Genomic DNA, 21,234 nt, shown 5'->3' with positions numbered 1-21,234 from the left:
CCTCAGGTGATCCACCTCGCTCAGCCTCGCAAAGTGTTGGGATTACAGGCGTGAGCCACCGCGCCCAGTGACAGATCTTTTAATTTGAAAGTATGTGGTGACTCACGCCTGTAACCTCAGAACTTTGGGAGGCTGAGGTGGGAGGATTGCTTGAGTCCAGGAGTTTGAGACTGGACTGCGCAACAGGGCGAGACCACATCTCTACAAAAAATAAAAAATAAAAGTAGGAAACTAGATGGCAAATTCTAACTTTCTTTTGTCCCCTGGAGTGATCAGTTTTCTGAGAGAACTGAAGGGAAATTTTGAGCAAATCTAGCTACTTTGATAATTTAGATAGTTTCAAAGGAATATCGTATTTAACTTCTTAATGGAAAATAATGTTCTGATGATAAAATAACAGTAATTTCATTTTAAAAGATTTTATTTAAAAATGTCAAGGTCCTGATGCTAAGCATTTTGAATAAGTGTTGGGTTTGCGTGTGTGAGGGGTTGTGTGTTGTATAATCATTCATTGGCTGTTTCTATTAAATCATGTAAAAAAGTCTCAGTGATACAGTTCTGAGAGGGGACTTCAGAGACCCCATGGATTTTAAAAAATTGCTTCTTTTTATAGTGTAGTAAAAATATTTACTTTCAAATGTCTAATCATCAAGCCATTTCAGAAGCCCATAAAAATGTATGAATGATGACAACAGCAAGTGTTTTCATTCCCTTTATTTATGTCTGTAAGCTTCTGAATCTGATAACGTAACTCTACAATAGGGGCCTTTCTTCTGATCAGTGAGAGGAACTCATGTTGGGTGCAGAAAGCAGATGCTGTGAACGTAATGAGCACATCTTGGAAAGTGAGAGAGCCATTTGTTGGGGAACCAAGCCCAGTGTCGGCCAAGTATGTCTGCTGGAGATTTTCTCATGGATAAAAGCATCACTGCTGGTTTCTCAGAAAATACATCACAGCTCCTTATGCCTGTAATCCCAGTACTTTGGGAGGCTGAGGCCAGTGGAGCACTTGAGGCCAGGAGTTTGAGACCAGCCTGGCCAACATGGTGAAACCTCCTCTCTAATTAATACAAAAACTAGCTGGGTGTGGTGGCGTGTGCCTACTCGAGAGGCTGAGGCAGGAGAATCGCTTGAACCTGGGAGGCAAAGATTGCAGTGAGCCGAGATGGTACCACTGCACTCCAGCCTGGCCGACAAAGTGAGACTCCATCTCAAAAAAACAAAAAAACAAAAAAAAAAAAAAAGAAAAAAGAAAATACACCACAGCTCAACATTCTTTCGGCCAAATTTTTAAAAATAACTTAAACTGGTGCTAATTCTTCCAGCTGAGACAACACAGTCCTTCCTCAAAAACTGTTACCGATCACAGCCACTCAAAGCTCTTCAGTCAGTCACGAATTCCTGCCTTTCATCTTGCCTATGGTTCTTGTACCGTCTATGATGTGCAGAACAATCCACAAGCCTTTCATATTTTTATTTTTTTATTTCCATGTTGTAGAGAATCAAATTAGATAATAATAATAATGAGTTTATTGAATGTTTATTAGATGAATAACACTGTGTTAATACTTTCATGTCTTACCTTTTTACATCGCCACAAAAACCCAGTGAGGTGGATACTTTTACTACCCCCATTTTGTAAGGGAGGATACAAAATATTTGAAAGATTGAATAATTTGGTAGATCCCATAGTTAATAAGTGGCAGAGCTGGGATTTGACACTATAGCTGCCCAGTGCTAAAGCTCATGCCCTTAACTGCCAACTGTACTGCCTGCCATCATTATGTGTCTTGGGGTTGCCTCATTCATATAGAGCATAAATGTTCCATTCAGACATAGCTAATTCTGGGGCCGGCGGCGGTCTGTCTTTACTAGACACACATAAAATGTCTAGCACTTTTTTATACTTGCTGAACAGGAAGAGAACTGGGTTTCTCTCTCCCTCTTTCCTGGCCAGAAGTATGTATTTCCTGGTGATGCAACAGCACATCCACACATAATCCAGAGCAGACAGATTAGGAGTGCAGATGGGAAGAGACATAGAAACAAACAAATCAAGTGTTGATGAAGATGCACGTGGACCGGGGAAGAGGCACATGAAGGTGCACCAAGGAAAACAGAGATGAAGGCAGAGGAGAGGGATTGAAATAAAAGAAACAGAAAGGGAAGCAGAATATAGTGTTTTTTTGTTTTTTGGGTTTTTTTGTTTTGTTTGTTTGTTTGTTTGTTTGTTTTTGCTCTGTCGCCCAGCTTGTAGTGCAGTGGTGTGATCGTGGCTCACTGCAACCTCTGCCTCCCAGGTTCAAGTGATTCTCCTGCCTCAACTTCCCGAGTAGCTGGGATTACAGGCACCAACCACTATGCCCAGTGAATTTTTTTTTGTATTTTTAGTAGAGACAGGGTTTCACCATGTTGGCCAGGCTGGTTTCGAATTCCTGACCTCAAGTGATCTGCCTGCCTTGGCCTCCCAAAATGCTGGGATTACGGGAGTGAGCCATTGCATCCGGCCAGAATGTATCTATTTAACTTTTTACTCCCCTGAGATTGGTGGAGAATAATAAACAGCAAAACTAAATTTTTATCTGTTTGTTCAAATGAGTAATTGCTTTTAAAATATAGTTTAATTTGAGATGTGAGCAAATAGTGCCTTTTGCTTAGAAACAATGCATTAAGGATTTTCACTGATTACTGCTCATTCCATTCTGCCTACTGAATTTTTTTTCTCCCTCTTCTGGTCACGATTGCTCTAAAGTTACTAATTCCCTTAGAATAGGAGCTTAGTGACTACTGGGATACTATCTCTACTGGTGACCACTGATTCCTATGGTTCGGTATAGTATCTTGCATTTTGTAGGTATTCAGCATCTGTATTCCTTTTCATGACAAAATGAAGTACTTCCTTCCTTTTTGCCAAATCTAAAGACCTTATCTCAAGAACTCAGAGTGAGAAAGCCAAATGGAAGACAAGGAAGGACGAGATAATGGCATAAAAGTTGCACAGGCTAAGGGGCAAGACAAAGAAGGAAGTTTTGTTTTTTTTTTTGAGACCGAGTCTCACTCCGTCACTTAGGCTGGGGTGCAGTGGCGTAATCTCGGCTCACTGCACCCTCTGCCTCCCAGGTTCAAGCGATTCTCCTTACCTCAGCCTCCAGAGTAGCTGGGATTACAGGCACCCACCACCATGCCTAGCTACTTTTTGTATTTTTAGTACAGACGGGGTTTCTCCATGTTGGCCAGGGTGGTCTCGAACTCCTGACCGCCCACCTCAGCCTCCCAAAGTGCTGGGATTAACAGGCGTGAGCCACTGTGCCCAGCTGGAAGAACGTTTTTGATGCACTACGTTTGCAGTCGAGGTTATTTGAAATGAACTGGGCTGAAACCCTTAGAAGGAGATATGTGGACGACAGAGTCTCAGGACAGCTTGGATGCAGTGAATAAATGCCAGTCCTAAGCACATGCAAGCCAGCATGGCACAAAGTCTGCAATTAGCTTGCAAAATAGTCTTTGAAAAGGTCTATTTCTGAAGAATAAAATGTGTAAAAATTCGCTTTATTTTAATCTGTGGTTATAACACCGGGTAAAAGTACAAGTTTTAAACTATTTATCATTTCAAAGTAAAACTGCATCTGGCAATCAAACTCAATACTAATTAAATAAAAATAACAGGGTATTTTTATTTGAAAAGCTTTTATGGGTAAGGAAAGTCAATGGACTTTTTCTTCTCTGTAGTATACCCCATCCCCCACACTGTCTGCAGGGGTGAAGTGTACAAAGGCTGTGGGTCATCTTTAATAAGTATGAACCCATACGGGGTACATGTTATGTTTGAGGATATAAAAGTATAATTTCTTGATCTTTTCTTCATTTTAGATAGGTTGAAAAGCACTAAGCACACACTTCCCAACACTGTTACTCTGTGGGTCTATTCTCAGTACCCAAAATAGAGCTTGTAGTGGAATAGATGCCCAGCAAAAATGTGTTGAGAGTAAGTAAATGAATCTGCAGCTCTGAGCCTTGGAGCCACTCTATTTCCAGTAGTTGGTAACTGCCCTCCAGATCAGGGATGAAATCTTTCTTTTAGTTCCCTAAATTCAAAGAGAAGTTAAGTCTTCTCCCATCTGGGCTCAGGTATACTGCATAGGGCCATAGAATTATTTTTTTTCAAAACAGAAAATTGCCTTCATTTTTATTTGGCTTTAAATAAAGTAACATATGATCGTAGTAAAGAAAAATCAATAATACCAAAAGCGAGAAAAAAATTAAAATGACCACCAATACCCCAGAGAAAATGGCTAGTCTTATTTTAGAGGAGGAAGCCAAGGTGTGGAGCTAAAGGAAGAGGGACTTGCTCAGGGTCTCATGTGCCCTTTGTCTTCAGATCAAAACCATGATTTTAGATGGCCTTGGTTTCAGCTTCTGGCCACCTGTTTCCTGCACACACCCTGCACTTTCCCACCAGAGCTGGCTGAACCATGAAGCCTGACTTTCACTATTCCCATAAATGATCAGATTTTACAAAATCCTGAAGGGTGGGCATGGGCTTACCAAATCTCAGAATAGCAGAACTAGAAGGCTCACCTTGAAACATGGAAAGGTAAACTTAGTACAAGTATAAGGAATTATGTAAGTACTACTCTTAAGAAGAAAGAAAGAGAGAGAGAGAGAGAGGAAGGAAGGAAGGAAGGAAATGAATGGAAGCAAGAAAGAAAAGGAAGGAAAGAAGAAATAAAAAACAGAAAAGAAAACAATGTAATATCCCAAAAGAAGTAATACAGACAGAAATATAAATTAAACAAGGTTAGGATTAATTTGTGTAAGTTTATTTTAGGTTATTCAGGGTACATAACTAAGATTTACTGTGTACATTCCTTTTACATCTGACATTAAAAGAAGACAAATTCTTCCACACAAAACAAAAAAGTCAAAGGAACAAACCATATAGCCGTGCGGTCAATTCTTAAGCAAAGTCCTGAACCTGAAGAAACTGGGTTTATTCACTCTAATGACAGTATGGCTCTAACCACAGCAATTTAGTTCTGTCACACCTCTGTCAATGATTCCCTGACCCCCTGTTCATGTGGAAAGGAAAGAAGATGACAATGGCAATCTAGCCTGATGCCCAGTGTCTACATCCTCAGTCCTGAGCCTCTCTAGCCACAACTCTATCAGTTCTGCCCCTACACCCTGGCCTGTCTGCTTCCTGATTCTGTTACACTTTGGTTTCCTAGCATGCTGTGAGGTATATAAAGGCAGGAACCATGTCTACTTCTTTACCACCATTATTTTTCCCATCCTGGCACACTTAAACCTGGTTAGTGCTTAATAAATAGTTGTTGGATGAAGATATTTTGTAGACTATCATGAGAACCTGAGGTGAAATAACACAGCATTGGAAGGAATAAGAGGTGTGGTTCACTGAGCCCAGCCACTGCCCACAAGACTTCCATGTCCACCATGTCCACTCAACATTGGGCCTCATACTCTCCCTGGTTCTCCCCCATCTCCCTGGTATGTTGTCTTCTTTGATGGTTTCCATTATACTTTGATGACCGCTCACTTTTTCTACACTTGCTTTTTTGGGACTATCCCCTCAGGTTTTGTACTAGCACCACCATACTGTGTCTGCCCAAATTTATTTCTCTAATAATAATTTCTCTCCCTTTTTGAACAAAGAGTGAAATTTCCTATCTCCACATGCCTGCAGGAAATCCCCTTTTGGATGTGGTTTCTACCTGAAATTAAACACTGCTCCTCTGACCATTCAAGAAGGAAATCCTCCATTTGGGACAAAGCAGAGACTTTCCTTCCAGCTCCTCAGATGTATATTCTTTGGAACCGTCTATAAGTTCTTTGCTCTCCTAAAGGGTTTGCTGATTCTCCCTCTGTAAAGACTCTCATATTTGATCTTTCTTCCTTTCCATACTCACTGACCTGATTCAGGCCCTCATTACCATACTATCTCTTCCAGTGCTGGTATCCCCATATTCTAGTCCACTGTAGATAAGTTTCTCCAGCATAGTGTCATCGCACATAACTCCCTTGTTAAGTCTCTGTCTATTCCTTGTATGGCAAATAGGAACAGCCAAGATATACAAGTCCAATCCATTTTCCCTTAAACACTCAACAGGTTTCTTGCACCAGGATTCTTATTTCCACTTCTGCACTTTTGCCGGTGTCATTCCTTCACCTAGACAGGCTCCGTTTCCCTCTTCATTGCCATCATTACCTCCTCCATGGCTCACCTCCACCAAGAAACTTTCTCTGACTAGTTCCATTGCAGGATAATGACTACCTTTCCTTCTCTTGGCATGATTGTTTAGCTCTGGCTATGCTGCTATGCTATTTCTTGTTTGGCTAGTGATAATGGTTAATAATAATAATAGCTATCATTTATGAAAAACTATCATTTATGAAAAACTACTGTGTGCTAGGTACCTGACTAGGCTATTTATGAAGCTCAATAATCTTCCCAACAATCACACAGGCTATGTAGATATTATGCCTGTTTTATATATAAGGCAACTATGGCTTAAAGAGAAATCATTTGTTCAGGGCCACACAGCTTGCAAATGGCAGAGCTAGGATTTGAACCAACAGAATGCAGGTACCATCCATAGTGCCTTGTGGACATGTTTAGTCATTTCATGAATGCCAGCTGACTCTGGCCAAGTTTATCATAGGCAGTTATTTTATCTTTTGCTTTTGCATTCTCCACGCAAATAAGTAGAACATAAGAACAATACTTTTCATTATAGGTGTAAGTTTTCAGTTTTCTGCTGTGGTATCGTTAAAGTGTCATCTTTCATCTGAGCATTGGAGTTACTGGGAAAAAAATTGATTTGATTTTAAGGTCATTGTTTAACATTTTTCTCTCTGTGAATGCCTAACCTGCTTTCTCAAAAGAACATCTGATTTAAGTCGCATCAAATACCACACTGTCCTTTGTTCTGAGGCCTAAAATGTTAAAATATGCATTTATGCCCCAGGTTTTATATGCCAATGCTTTATCTCCCCAATTTGACCTCATAGTCACCACTGTAGAGGCCTCACACGACATTAACAGCTTCCAGTTACACCCAGAATCTCCTCGGTAACATAGCCCGTTATTAACCTGTACTATGTGGATCCCTAGAGTTGGATACTTTTCTAATAAGAATGAAAATTTTTCACAAGATTCATCCAGGGCTTTTTGCCTTTATATTTTTTAGATTGAAGACTCTCATGTCCTAAATGGTTCCAATATTCAATACTTGACATTTTTTTGTCATTTCTTATTATATAAGCTTTTTAAACCTTCATTCACACATTACTTTTGTCATTTAAAACATTCCAATGTGAAAGGTATTGATTAAATGCAATTATCAATATGCAGTTATCAATTGATTCCTCTCAAATCTCTCTTTTTCATGATTCTTGTTTGTTTTCCTTTTTTAAATGCTTAATTTAGAGTCTTAGCAGAAAAATTTTCCATAACTACTTTTGCGAACAGTTTGGTGTGCGATATGACCACATTTGGCCTCTCAAAAGGATGGTCTTTGAGGCCTGAAACCAAGGTTGTTGATAAGGGAATACAAGTATTTTTCACCCTAGATCCTTACCTTTCTGCTTCGAGTCGCATCTCCTCCCTCTTTTGCCTTCTAAGTTCTCTGCGACGCTCAAAATCATCCATGGTGTGATTTCAGGTTCAGGGAGACCAGATGATGTCTGGACCTGAAAGAGAGGAGGTAGAGTCAGTATCATAGATAACTCAGTGTGTTACCTCTCCTGAGTCACTATGGGCCCTCTTTCCCATTTGTCATTCTCCTGATTTTTCTTTACTCTTAGAAAGCTGATAAGGTAGCCAGTGATCAATTTCTGACTCCTGAGCCGAGTTAAATTCAGTCTCATTCATGAATCTCCTAGAGACAAATAAGTAAGATCCCAAGATTATTTATTCTTTAAAAAAGACCTCCGGAGACAGAGAGGTTTTGAAGACTTGAAATATTGGTAGAATCACTTGAAATTCTACTGAATGATTTTGCTCTTTGTAACTTGCTGAACCCCAGACCAAAGTTATGAAAAAGTGAACAAAGGAGGAGGAAAACAGGAATGACAAACAGAAAAGAAAAGTGGCAAGAAGAGGTATATGTAGGAACTAGGAGAAAAGTGAAAGCGAGACATAAAATAATACAGTGTCTAGGCATATAATGTGCATATTCTCAAAGAAGCATCAGGATTTTAATAAAGACTGCAGCAGTAACATCATGAATAAACATCATGAAGCAACATTTTAAAAAGCAGCTAAGTGGTGATCAAGCTGTTTTCCAAGCTCTAAAATCACTGCTTTTCTACAGATGTAACCCAACCATTTTACCCTTTCCTACCTCCTCTGTGATGGTTTTAATTCCGGAAAGACCTTCCCCTTCCAGCTCTTTAAATGAGGAGCCCGTTTCCCCTGCGTTTCTGTGCCATGGAGTCAAGTATTCCAGAATTCCCCTGCAGCCCCCAAACCCAAAATGACTACCAGAAAGGGGGAAGCGGGCTCTTTTTGTCCTTGCTTTGTTTACAGAGCTGTCAGTGGTTAGTTAAACTCGGCCTGGAATCTGGCATTTAAGGCCTGCTTGAAGATTGTTTCCTGTGCGGAATGGGAGGCCTCCACTTCCTCTGGAATCCTAGACTCTCTGCTGCGCTCGAATCACAAAAATATTTTCCAGCCCTTTCTGTGCACATGAGACGAGCCATTTGCCCTGTGTGAAAAAATCAGGAGCTGTACAAAACCTAAAGCCATCACACCTGAAGGCATCTTTGTTTGACGGAGCAAAAAACAAAACTTAGATTTTGAAGCCAAGTTCAGAAACCTTCTTAAATAAATTGTCCAATTATTTTATTTTCAAAGGTTTTTTCCCCTCTAAAAAAACCCCACAAAAACAAAAATAAAAGCTCAGCCAACAAAAGCAAAACTATACAATGTTTGAATTTTTCCCCTTTTTTATCCTCTAGGGTATTATTAATGCTGCTTATAAATCTTTAGAAATTCAAATCTTGGTGTTTATTTGGAGTTTTAAATTTTTGATGTTTATCTATCTTACTCTTACCAAGAGTACTTCCCTAGGCTTTGCTAGTTATGAAGGAAACAACCCATTTTCCTTCTTATTATTTCATCGACCATAAAGAAATTTTTCTACACTTTCCAATCTAGTCTATACTTATCTGAATGGAAAAAGAAAAAGTGATTTGAGAGTTCCCTAAAAGGCCATCCCAGGGCCCTTCTCCCTGGGGTGGGCTCCTGTTCTGACCACAGGGCAGGAGTGTGTGAGGACAGCCCTGTGGGCAGTAGGGTCTAAACTCGTGGACTCGAATGCCAGGTGCAGTGGGAGAGTAGACTCTTCTCTTCCTTCCATGTGGTCTTTTGTTGCATATAAAGTGTCTCTTGAATAACTATAGCAATAGCAAACAGACATGGGAAAAAGAGGTCCGTCTATAAGCAAACAATTTTACCTTTTAAAATTTATCCAAGTAGCTTGAAGAGCATCCTCTAAGCCTCTGTCTGGTTTTTGCTCCTACCTCATCAAATTTAAGTAGTCATTCTGGCTGTTTGTCAGCAACAGCGGTTCTCAGCCTATACCTCTGGTAGAGGTGCCAATGAGCAGTGAAATGAATACCTCCAAGCAGGCTGGAGATGCACATGGTCTGCAGAGCCGGGCAGTGTCTTGGAATACTTAAAAGGGAAGTGAAACTAACATCGTGAGGTCAGTTTGGCTGACCATCCTCACTGGCTCTTAACCCACGCAAATTCTTTTTCTCCTACCCATTCTCTTCTCCCACTCCTCACCTTCTCTTGCTTACTTGAGCACTTTCTCTTTCCCAGCCATAGAAAAACTACCTGCCATTTGAATGCTGCTGAGTATACATGTGGGGGCACCCAGAGGGAGAGAGTGTGTGCCATTTCCTACAGACCAGTACTTTTCTAGGTGAGGCTTTGTGCACATGAGTGGGTGTAGCTTAGAGGAAAGCGCAAAACCACATCTGGGTACCATGTGGTATGACTCTCGGTGGTGTGTGTGTCTTGTGTGGGGGAGAGAAGGTGTATGTGTTTATGAAAATGGCTCCCAGTATCAACCCAGGATGGGGCTGGAGATCCTCCTTCATCCCTGCACCCTTATATCACAGAGCTTTTCAGCCCTTCTCTAGCATCTTTCCTTTGTAAGAGGAGACATGTCTAGGTAGAATGGTAAGTGATTTTTTTTTTCTCTTCTACGTCCCCAGTCCCCAGGCAGTAATCCCTCATTTCCTGCCCTACCCCTACTCAGTGCTGAATTCTTTTCAGCAACATTGGTTAGGAAACAAACTCTCAACCAATGAAGGGATGAAAAGTCAAGACAGGGTGATTCCATCAGTCGTGAGGCTCTGGGTGTCACAAATAGAGTAGTGTGAAAGAGCTAAGTATTGATGTTAGTGACAGATGATGCGTTCTCAGAGAGTTTTATGAGAATCTAAATTTTTGTGCTGGAGGAGGGATTGTGGTCATGCTATTGAAAGATTTACTGAGGTGACTTCTTTTGTAAAGAGGGGAAAAACAAAAACCTTAACAGAGGCAGATGTCATTACCTATGGATATGTCTGTGTTTTCAATATGGATTCTCATAGATTGGATTTTCTTTTAAAACAGGGCATGCCTACTCTGCCATGATTAAGAAATAAGTCAGTGTTAAAGGTTTCAGGCCAGATGCAGTGGCTCATGCCTGTAATCCCAGCACTTTGGGAGGCCAAGGTTGGTGGATCACTTGAGGTCAGGAGTTCGAGACCAGCCTGGCCAACACGGTGAAACCCCATCTTTACTAAACACACAAAAAATTAGCTGGGTGTGATGGCAGGTGCCTATAATCCTAGCTACTCAGGAGGCTGAGGCAGGAGAATCACTTGAACTCGTGAGGTGGAGGTTGCAGTGAGCTGAGATTGGGCCACTTCACTCCAGTCTGAGCGACAGAGCGAGACGCCATCTCAGAAAAAAAAAAAGAAAGAAAAAAGATTTCAAATCACCAAACACACTGCCCTTCCTTTTTTTTTTTTTTTTTTTGAGATGGAGTTTCACTCTTGTCACCCAGGCTGGAGTGCAATGGCGCGATCTCGGCTCACTGCAGCCTTTGCCTCCCAGGTTCGAGAAATTCTCCTGCCTCAGCCTCCCGAGTACCTGGGATTACAGGTGTATACCGCCACACCCGGCTAATTTTTATTTTTAGTAGAGACGGGGTTTCACCATGTTGGCCAGGCTGGTCTCTAACTCCTGACCTCAGGTGATCCTCCCCTCGGCCTCCCAAAGTGCTGGGATTACAGGCATGAGCCACCGCACCCGGCCTGCCCTTCTTTTTGAACAAAGCCACGAGCCTGCGGCCCAGGGGATTGGCATGATGTGACAAGAGGCGTGTCCTGCATCTTACCACCACGCCAGGGCTTCCGGGACTTTCCTCTCTTTCCTTTCCTTCCTCCTTGCTTTTTTTCTCTGCCTCTTTTCAAAGGCAGAATATTGAGTGGTATTTCTTCTGACATTAAAAATAATTTTCTCTTTGTCACTTTTTTTTCTTCTCTGTCTCCCACCCTATGTCGGAAATGAAAGTATATTTATATTTATTAAGATCAATTTATGGCTCTTTTCCTTTAAAAATTTAGTTCAATAGCTGATGTGCATCTTTCAACCAAGAAATGTATTATGTTTTATATTCACAAAGTTTTTGCTGTTTTTCTTTTTCCCTCTATGGGCATGTAGCCCTCACTATAGATATTTCCTGTGATGCCTTTATAAGGAGAACTAGTAAGTTTCTGCTTTTGTTTGGGTCAGTGTTGGTGGCAGATAAGCCATTTTAGGTGTGTGTGGGTATGCTCACCTGTGTCACCTGTGCATGAGCACGTGTGTAAATGCAGTCAAGGCAGGAGATGTTTGTGAGCAGGTGGCTAACCCAGCACTCAACACTTAGGGACAAGGCCATGTGGAAGAAGCTAAGTCTTATCTACTTTTTGGGCAGTGCCAATATTGATCTTGGAATGCAAGAAGAATAAAATCTGTTGTGTCAGGGGCACTGAATAAGTTAATGCAGCATCCAAAAGGAACTAACATTTATTGAATATGTACTATGTGGCAGGCTGTTTTTTAAGCCTTTAACATTTTTAATGAATAGACTTATTTCTTAGAGCAGAAAAAAAGCGAATAGAGAGTACAGAGTTTCCATATATTCCCCCCTCCCCAACTCCTGCCCACATTTTCTCCTGCATTTGGAGATAGAGTCTTTGCAGATGTAGTCAAGATGAGGTGATTAGGGTGGTCCCTTATCCAATATGATGGTGTCCTTATGAAAAGGGGAAATTTGGCACAGAGACAGACACACACAGAGGGGAGATAATGTGAAGACATGGTGAGATGCCATGAGAAAATGGAGACAAGGAAGACCTAAAGCCACCAGAAAGCTGAGAAAGAGAAATGGGACAAACCCTTCCCCAGTGCATTCCCCAGAGCCTGGCCATGCTGACACCTCCATTTCAAACTTCAACTCTCCATAACAGTGGGACAAGAAATTACTGTTATTATAAACCAACTAGTGTGTGGTACTTTGTTATGGCAGCCCTAGGAAACTTAGGAACATCTTGCAGTAGTGTGGTACATTTGTTCCAGTTGACAAACCAATATTCATGCATTATGATTAACTAAAGTTCATAGTTTACATTAAGGTTCACTCTTTGTTGCACAGTTTCATAGGTTTCACCAAATACCGAATGTCATGTATTCACCATAGTAGCATCATACAGAATAGCTTCACTGCCCTAAAAACCCCACCTGCTCCACTCATTTATCCCTTCCCTCTCCTTACTCCAAAACCCTGGCAATCACTGATGTTTTTATGTCTCTACAGCTTTGAGTTTTCCAGAATATCATATAGTTGGAATCATACAGTATGTCTGTAGCCTTTTCTGATTGGCTTATTCCACTTAACAACACACATTTAAGTTTCCTTCAAGTCTTTTCATGGCTGATAGCTCTGCTGGGCCATTAAAATATATGTAATTTTACTTTATCTGGGTAACAGATCTGTGAGGTAGCTAGTATAATCCCCATTTTATGGAATTTCAAAGTGCATACACTTAACCACTATAATAGGACTAATCCACTATTTCTCTCTAGGATTTGTTTCCCATTTCAGGGAACAAACAAGAGTGCGCCAAAGAAGTTCTGAGAGGACTATTATCAGTGATTGCCACATTGATCCATTGGATCATATAACCTTAGGTAAGAAATAATCCTAAAAATTACCTATGCCTTCAGTTTACAACCTGTTTGGTTTAAATCATAGAATTATCAAGTCACAAAAGATCTCAATTGAATTAGCCTTCCAAATGCTTATTTCATCTCTGTTAATTTATTGTTAGTGCTTTGTAAAATTTGTAACTCAGGATGGCTGTATCCTCGACAGCATCATTGCATACTTTTCTTCAATATCTTAGTTTCTTCTCTTATATTGTACCTTCTTCATTACACATCTTCCTCCTCTAACCCACTGTATCCTCATTCACAACATCATCATTTCTCTGCTCTCGCAAGGAACTCTAGTCTTGGAACACTCAAAACCATTATTAGACAGGTCCTCTCTGACTAGTCATCATTTTGCACCCACTGTAAATTTCATGATTCAGCTACTTCAATGAGGCCTCACAAAAACATTTATACAATCAATATACAATAAATATTTACCGAACAGCTACTATGTACCAGGTACTGTTCTAGACACTGGGATATAACAGTGAACAAGACAGAAAAGGTCTTTGCCTTCCTGGAATTGATAGTTTAGACTTTCTTGCTTCTTTAAAGTTCCACCAGGCTTGTCACACCCATCTTCAACCTTGAATCACACCTATCACCTGCTTTCTGTTTTGTGTTCTTGAGATTCAGTGCTTTGTGGGAGAAAGAGAGCAGGTCGTGTATATCCTAAAGATTTGCATTCATTTCACTTGTGCCATCGCTGCAACTCATTGATGTTTCTCTTCATCCTACAGGTATTGGGTGATTTCTGGGTACAACATACTCCAGCAGATTTCCTACCTCTGATCTGCAATGATCATTGCTCACCTTGACCCTTTAACTGTTTTCCTTCACAAACCCTTGGCAAATAGTGACCTGGAATGAGACCTAGGAGACTGAGACTGAAGCTCTATAAGCTTTGTTTCTCTATAAAGTGAGCTGGTTGGAGAGAGAATATTCCAAGTTTCATCTTACGCCACATAATAATACTATGGCTGTATACCTGCTTGAGCCAGCAAAGCTGGAGGTATCACACATGACATATCCATGCTTCTTCCTCCTTCCCAGACGTAAATGTGTTGAGTATCTAAGTCTGTTCTCATTTAATTTTTTGATCTAGAAACCATTAACCTTTCTTTCAAGCTGATCATACCACAGCATCCTACATAAAAATATTTTATCACCTCTCAAATATGTCTTACAACTTTCTACCTCTACATTTTTACTCATTCTTTTTAATCTACATCTTCACTATCCATATTTTTATTCAATCATGAATTTCAGGCTCAAATTTTACTTCCCTCATGATACCCTTTCCTGAGAACCCTAGCTTAAAAGTGACAATTCCCTCCTTGAATATCTATAATTCATTTTGATAATCAATAACACACTGTCGGCTGCAGCTCATCAATTGTTCTCTTTAGCTAGTCTTTAAATATTTGTATTAATATTTTACTTTCCATATGCTTTTGTTCTTAAGGCCACTTATGAAAAGATATAGTCTTTAAAAAAATTTTTCCACAATTGAGACAGAGGAGGCACTCAGAAATTGTAGCCAATTTGAGCCACTGGATTTCTATTCTAGATTTTACCATTCTGAGTATGGAAAATGTAACTCAAGCCAATTCATCTCTCTGTACTTTATTGACTGATCAGTGTTTACAAAGTGAATCAAAGACCTTGGTAATTGACTATGTATGAATCTCAAAAATTATATAAACCCACATTTGCAGTAGTCACACAGTAAATCTGGCAGCACTTTCTTTCCGACTGTACCAAATGAACTTTTGTCCTTTTCAAAAAAAATCAATTTGTCAACCCACTTTGCTCTTTTCTGAGCTCAGTGGTTCATTTGGGATTCAAAAACCAAATAAACAAATGGATTATAATGTACAGTTTGCACTTAACTTTAGCTCAACCTTCACCATCTTGTTCCAAAAATCTGTGCTACTTTAAAAAAATACATGCATTTACCAAGGCAGGTCTGTCAAGAACAGCAGCATAGAAATAAGAATGAATACAATCAACCTGAGGCACTTTGTCTTCTCAAGGTGTTTCTTTTCTCTAATCAATGGAATCCAACATACTAAGGGCAGGTTATCAGGTTATGACCTGTTTTTCTCTTGCCTTCCCCGCACAATCTTTTAGCATTACCATTTCTCTATTTGTACTTCTCCACTAGCAAACAGAAGACCTGGCAGATTTAACATTATTAAAGCCAATGTCTTTATGCCCTTTCTTTCACCTTCTGAGTTGAGCAGACAGTTTGAGTAGTTTAGATTTGTGAAATGATGGTTTTTGTATATACTAACTTCAACACTTAGGAAGACACCATGTTTAGGGACTTTAGGTTGCATCTTCAAGTGTTATCACAAACATCACCACCTTAATTTGGAGCACTTTATATTTTTCAAAACTTTATGGTTATCATTATTTGATCCTCCCAAGTAAAAAGAATCAATTCAACCCCATTTAAAGAAAGGAGACTGAGACATATAAAGCTTTGACATTAGCTCCTTAACCACTACAAATCAGTGGAAAACCAGGATTGGCATTTAGACTAATTTCTAAACCAACTTGAAAGTTGCTTAGAAGAATGAAGAAAAGTGAAAATTTGGGACACGACTTCTTCTGTTTTCTTTTCAAGCATTTAAATACTTTTCCTTGATGAACTCAAGGAAAATTAGGCTGAAAGACAGAGTTTAATGCTAAATTAGAATAGGCATGCTGCTCTATTGGCCCCTAGAGAAGAACAAATGACATGAGCGTAAACCCTAAGGCAAGGTGGAAATTCTCCACTAACTTGTGTCCATGTGAGAAAAAATGCATAGACTTGCTACAAATATGTAAAGATGCTTTCTAAATGTATGCCTGACTAACAGAGGCATTCACAATATTATCACATATAATTCAGATACAGGGAGGGCTGGCTCCAGCGCAACTACCCAAAAATGGGGGGTGCATGGAAAGGGTAGACCCCTATCTCTGAAAAAGCCAGGGAGAAGAAGTGGCCATCTATTTAGGGTTATGGTGAAAATATATTTTTTAAGATTCTAAGGCTATGCTGTCCAATATGGTAGCCACCAGCCACGAGGTCATTTAAATTTAATTGAAAATAAATAAAATTTAAAATTCAGTTCCTCAGCTTCACCAGTCCCATTTCAAGAGCTCAGTAGACATTATGTATTTAGTGGCCCCCATATAAGACGGTGCAGAGAATGTTTTCATCACTGCAGAAAGTTCTACTGGACAGCTCTACTATAAGATCTTCCAACTCCCGGCTGGGCGTGGTGGCTCACACCTGTGATCCCAGCACTTTGGGAGGCCGAGGCAGGTGGATCACAAGGTCAGGGGATTGAGACCATCCTGGCCAACATGGTGAAACCCTGTCTCTACTAAAATTACAAAAATTAGCTGGGTGTGGTGGCGCACACCTGTAGTCCCAGCTACTTAAGGGGCTGAGGCAGGAGAATCGCTTGAACCTGGGAGGTGGAGGTTGCAGTGAGCCGAGATCACGCCACCGCACTCCAGCCTGGTGACATAACAAGACTGTCTCAAAAAAAAGAGAGATCTTTCAACTCCTAATATGAAGTGATTGTACTGAGTGAAGTAATGCTATGCACTTCAGAGACATGAAGGTATGTTAGATATGGTTTCTGTCTTCAAAGACCTTACAATCTCATAGAAAAGATGTGGTAAGTTGTGGGGTGTTGTATGGGTCAGCATCTCAAAGCATGGCTGTGCTCTCCTAATTCCCTCATTGGTACTCTCTCCATTTTCCCATGGAGGCTTTTTGGATGGGGGCAATCTAGCTGTGACTGGGCACTTGCAACTGAGGAAGTGAAATGCTTGGCAAATACAAAAGAAGCTGAGACACTGGCTGAAGAAAGATCACACTTCAAGTTAAGTAACAAGGCCCAAGAGTGGTTCACATGGAATGAAAGTTCAGAAGCCATGGGCCTTTCCCAGTTGTAAACATGCTGCAGAGATCACCATATTTTACATAAAAGTAGTTTAACTTGTGCATGGCCTTCTGGACTTGCTGAACTACTCAGCTAAAAAAAAAAAAAAAGTCAGCAACTCATGTGCCTGCTTTTTGTGACTGGTTTGTTCAACTAACACTTCCAGTTTAGTGATACAGAGCCTTGGCCAGCTATCTTGCTAATATAAAGTAGGATAGCTTAGATGGCAGGATGCAAATCCATTTATAGTGCTGAAAACAATTCAAAGGTGTGTTCTAGAGGTGCTTTGTTAATAGCAGTATTTTTGTATGTGAAGGACAAGCTGTTACTGATCAGGGACTAATTATTCTCTAGTGAATTATTTGACTTCTATTCATCATGATCATCAAGTGTGTTTACTGTATTCTGGAACTGCAAAGCAGGTTAAAAACTATCTTCTAGAAGTTTATAATCCAAGGTGAAAAGGTTTGAAACCCAACTAAAGGATGTTATCTGCTATGTCCCTTGGATGTAACAGACATATAATTTAAGCATATATATTTACAGATAAATAATAAGTTGAAAAGTACTTAGATTGCTTCCTCTTTCTTTATATTTAGATAGTAATTTAGATAGTAATGAGTCCTTTAGAGAGCAGTTTCACTCATTTATTAGTTTGGGGATACCTGGACTTTTCCTCAGGTAGGGAGTGGCTCAGAGTTGGGGCCTGCTTAAGAATAGCACAAAACTGGCCGGGCGTGGTGGCTCACGCTTGTAATCCCAGCACTTTGGGAGGCCGAGGCGGGCGGATCACGAGGTCGGGAGATCAAGACCACGGTGAAACCCCGTCTCTACTAAAAATACAAAAAATTAGCCGGGCGTGGTGGTGGGCGCCTGTAGTCCCAGCTACTCGGAGAGGCTGAGGCAGGAGAATGGCGTGAACCCGGGAGGCGGAGCTTGCAGTGAGCCGAGATCGCGCCACTGCACTCCAGCCTGGGTGACAGAGCGAGACTCTGTCTCCAAAAAAAAAAAAAAAAAAAGAACAGCACAAAACCATAGGATCTTTGAACAAATGACTCAATAACCTGAGTTTGTACTGATACCCATGTTGTATTTCTATTGGAGCACTTAGTCTATAGCTTGTATTTTAATTACCAAGTACATATTTGTCTTCTGTAAAAGGTTGTTATCTCTTAGAAATGATTACTGTCTTTCGTGATCCCTCAAAGTTCTTAACTGACTGTTTTTCTTATACTCCGCATTAGGCTCACACTTGTTGAGTTGGAACAGATGCCAGGGCAGTGCTTATTTGTTGAACTTAGTTGTTAAACAAATGAACTTGGCTAAGACGTTATCAAAAGGCTGTTTCTCTGGCTGAGCTCTTAGTAACCTTGGGAATGGTGGTGGTTTACTATGGAACTCTATTTTATATTCTGATTTGTAGTTGTGATTGCTTTTCTCTAGTGGAAAAGAACTTGGTCTTAGAGAGACATTTCGATTTCAGGAAGAGGAGTATTAGGCATTTAACTGAGGAAATAGGTTTGTTCTTGGATGTTGAAAGAAAAAGAAGACAGGATGAATAAGAAAAGAAGAGAATCAGAATTCAGCTGATACACTTCAAATTTCCGCAGCCTTTGGAAACTTCTTGCTACCCCTCTATCATAATTAGAAAACACTGACATTCAGAGCCAATTAAATGTTTCCATCAGTCTAAAAAAACTGTTGCCTGATTTTGCTCTCTAACCATGCTCGGTAATTAGAAACATAAGGCACCGTTCTGGAGGTTTGCTTGGGAACCTACCCTTCCCAGGCCTCGCGTGGCTACCCATTGGCTACAGGACTTTTATCTTTTCTCACCATCTCTCTTAGGAGCCCCAGCCCAGATCACAGGTGAGGTTGCCATGGGCATTCCTGGAAAAACTAGAAACTTCCGGTGCCACTTTAGACTTTAAAAAATGCAGAAGCTCACTCTGCCTGCCTGTTTCCTCGCTAAAGCACTATAGCTCTGTACTATACGTGGAAGGCAACAGTTCGAGGATTCAAACCAAAAGAGGCAAAAGGAGGATCTTTGTGACAACCAGCTTGAAATGGCATCCTTGTTCGCTTCATAGAACAAGAAAGCTGTTCCAGCAGCTGATGTTAGAGTTCCTCACACTCTTGCTGAAAAACCTATACTTTGCAGAGTGTAGGATTAGAATACCATCTAAGAAGCAGCAGCAACAGCTTTCTACTTCTGACAATATCTACAAAGAAAATGGAAAAATACTTGTAATCAAGGACTTCAACTCAACAGTTACCTAGCTTGTCAAATTAAAACATGTGGCAACCACCTGCTAAATATCTTGAAAGAATGATACTTTCTTGTTTTTCTCCCTGACCTAAAATCTCTTTGGAGTACATTTGCAATTCCTAATTTTTCACACTTAAACAAAAGCTGTCCACACTATGTTTAAAGATGACTAAGCAATTTTGTATTAAGTAACCAAAGATCACCCTGCCAATTTTAGAATAATTAAGTTTCTGCAGCCGAATATAAACAGTTCCAAGAACTACATGCGGCCTACCAAAAGTATATATTACAAGTAGTCAACCCTGTGGCCAGCTGGCAGACAGATCAACATGTTAAAGTAGAATTGTTCAGAATTTGGAGTATTATTTTTCTTTTCTCCCAATATTTTTTCTGCATCCAACTTTGTTTCTTTGGGAATGTTTTCAAGTATACAAAGCAAGAAACTATTGTGGGATTGCACCTCTTGTAAACGAATGAGCATTTCTCTTGAGATCCTTTGGAATGCACATATCATTCCCATTTCAATTCCATCTACACAGGAAGCCAAAGAAAAATGGAGCAAATGAATCCACCTTCATACCCCTCAAGTGAGAGTATTCATATTGTGCTTGATCACCAGAAAGATCTGCATTGACCACTGGACAAGTGAACGTGGACATTAAGCTATAGGTCTGTTGAGCACCAAAACACCTTTCTGACCCTAGATCCTTGCACTGTGCATTAGTCTGCTCTTGCACTGCTATAAAGAACCATCTGAGACTGTGTAATTTATAAAGAAAAGAGTTTAATTGGCTCATGATTCTGCAGGCTGTATGAGTAACATGGCTGGGGAGGCCTCAGGAGACTTTCAATCATGGTGGAAGGCAAACAGGAAGCAGGCATGCCTGACATGGCCGGAGTAGGAGGAAGAAAGAGCGGGGGAGGTGCTGCACACTTTTAAACAGCCATAACTTGTGAGAACTCACTCGGTATCACGAGAACGGCAAGGGGGAAATCCTTCCCCATGATCCAATCACCTCCCACCAGGCCCCTCCTCCAACAATGGGGATCACAATTCGACATGAGATTAGGCAGGGACACAAATCCAAACCATATCACACTGCCTTTACCAGATAGCTTCGTGGGCCAGAATTTCTTGCTAATAAGGCTAAAGTCACAGATTTATCCCACCAGGAATGAGTTACTCATTTGAGGGGAAAAAAATCCTAAGCTACGGCCCTGTGCTATGACATTAATCCGGGCCAGCTATATGACAGATGTAGCTGACCACCTTAAATTGAGAAAATAGAGATGGTTAGTTTAGCCCATCCCGCCGTGACCTTCAGTAGCGTGTATGGCCAAATGAATGTGAGTGTGTCATTACACAAAAGGCCCCTACATATTCAGCTGCATTATAAGTCCTGTCATCTTCTGCATTATATTTAAATTCAGATACAATCAAGAGTGGCTGAGACTCTACAACCATCATCCCAATGAGAACTTTAATAAAAATATTCAATGGTGATCATTAAAAAGTCAGGAAACAACAGATGCTGGTGAGGATGTGGAGAAATAGGAATGCTTTTACACTGTTGGTGGGAGTGTAAGTTAGTTCAACCATTGTGGAAGACAGTGTGGCAATTCCTCAAGGATCTAGAACTAGAAATACCATTTGACCCAGCAATCCCATTACTGGGTATATACCCAAAGGATTATAAATCATTCTACTATAAAGACACATGCACACGTATGTTTATTGC

At 40.4% G+C, this 21,234-nt stretch overlaps 1 protein-coding gene and 1 long non-coding RNA gene across 13 annotated transcripts in view; one reads left to right on the top strand and one right to left on the bottom strand.

The window, feature by feature from the left end:
* Positions 1 to 21,234, top strand: part of LOC117981122 (uncharacterized) — a 313,442-nt gene that overhangs the window by 202,304 nt on the left and 89,904 nt on the right. The gene's annotated exons all lie outside the window — the stretch shown is intronic.
* CALD1 (caldesmon 1) overlaps positions 1 to 21,234 on the bottom strand; it is a 191,849-nt gene that overhangs the window by 95,263 nt on the left and 75,352 nt on the right. For 10 of the 12 annotated variants that reach the window (XR_010112648.1, XR_010112650.1, XR_010112652.1 and 7 more), the window contains exon 3: positions 7,599 to 7,710. Coding sequence is in view for 8 of the 12 variants with exons in the window: in XM_003813444.6 (XP_003813492.1) it covers positions 7,599 to 7,669 (71 nt within the window). In the remaining 4 variants the exon portion in view is untranslated. Of the gene's footprint in view, positions 1 to 7,598; positions 7,711 to 8,363; positions 8,806 to 21,234 lie in introns of those variants that run through there. The other 2 variants (XR_010112649.1, XM_063606109.1) reach the window with 1 other exon arrangement.

Source organism: Pan paniscus, chromosome 6 (assembly GCF_029289425.2).
Source record: "Pan paniscus chromosome 6, NHGRI_mPanPan1-v2.0_pri, whole genome shotgun sequence".
Classification (NCBI taxonomy): Eukaryota; Metazoa; Chordata; class Mammalia; order Primates; family Hominidae; genus Pan; species Pan paniscus.
The sequence above is the reverse complement of the archived record's forward strand: the minus strand, read 5'-3'. Positions and strand labels throughout refer to the sequence as shown.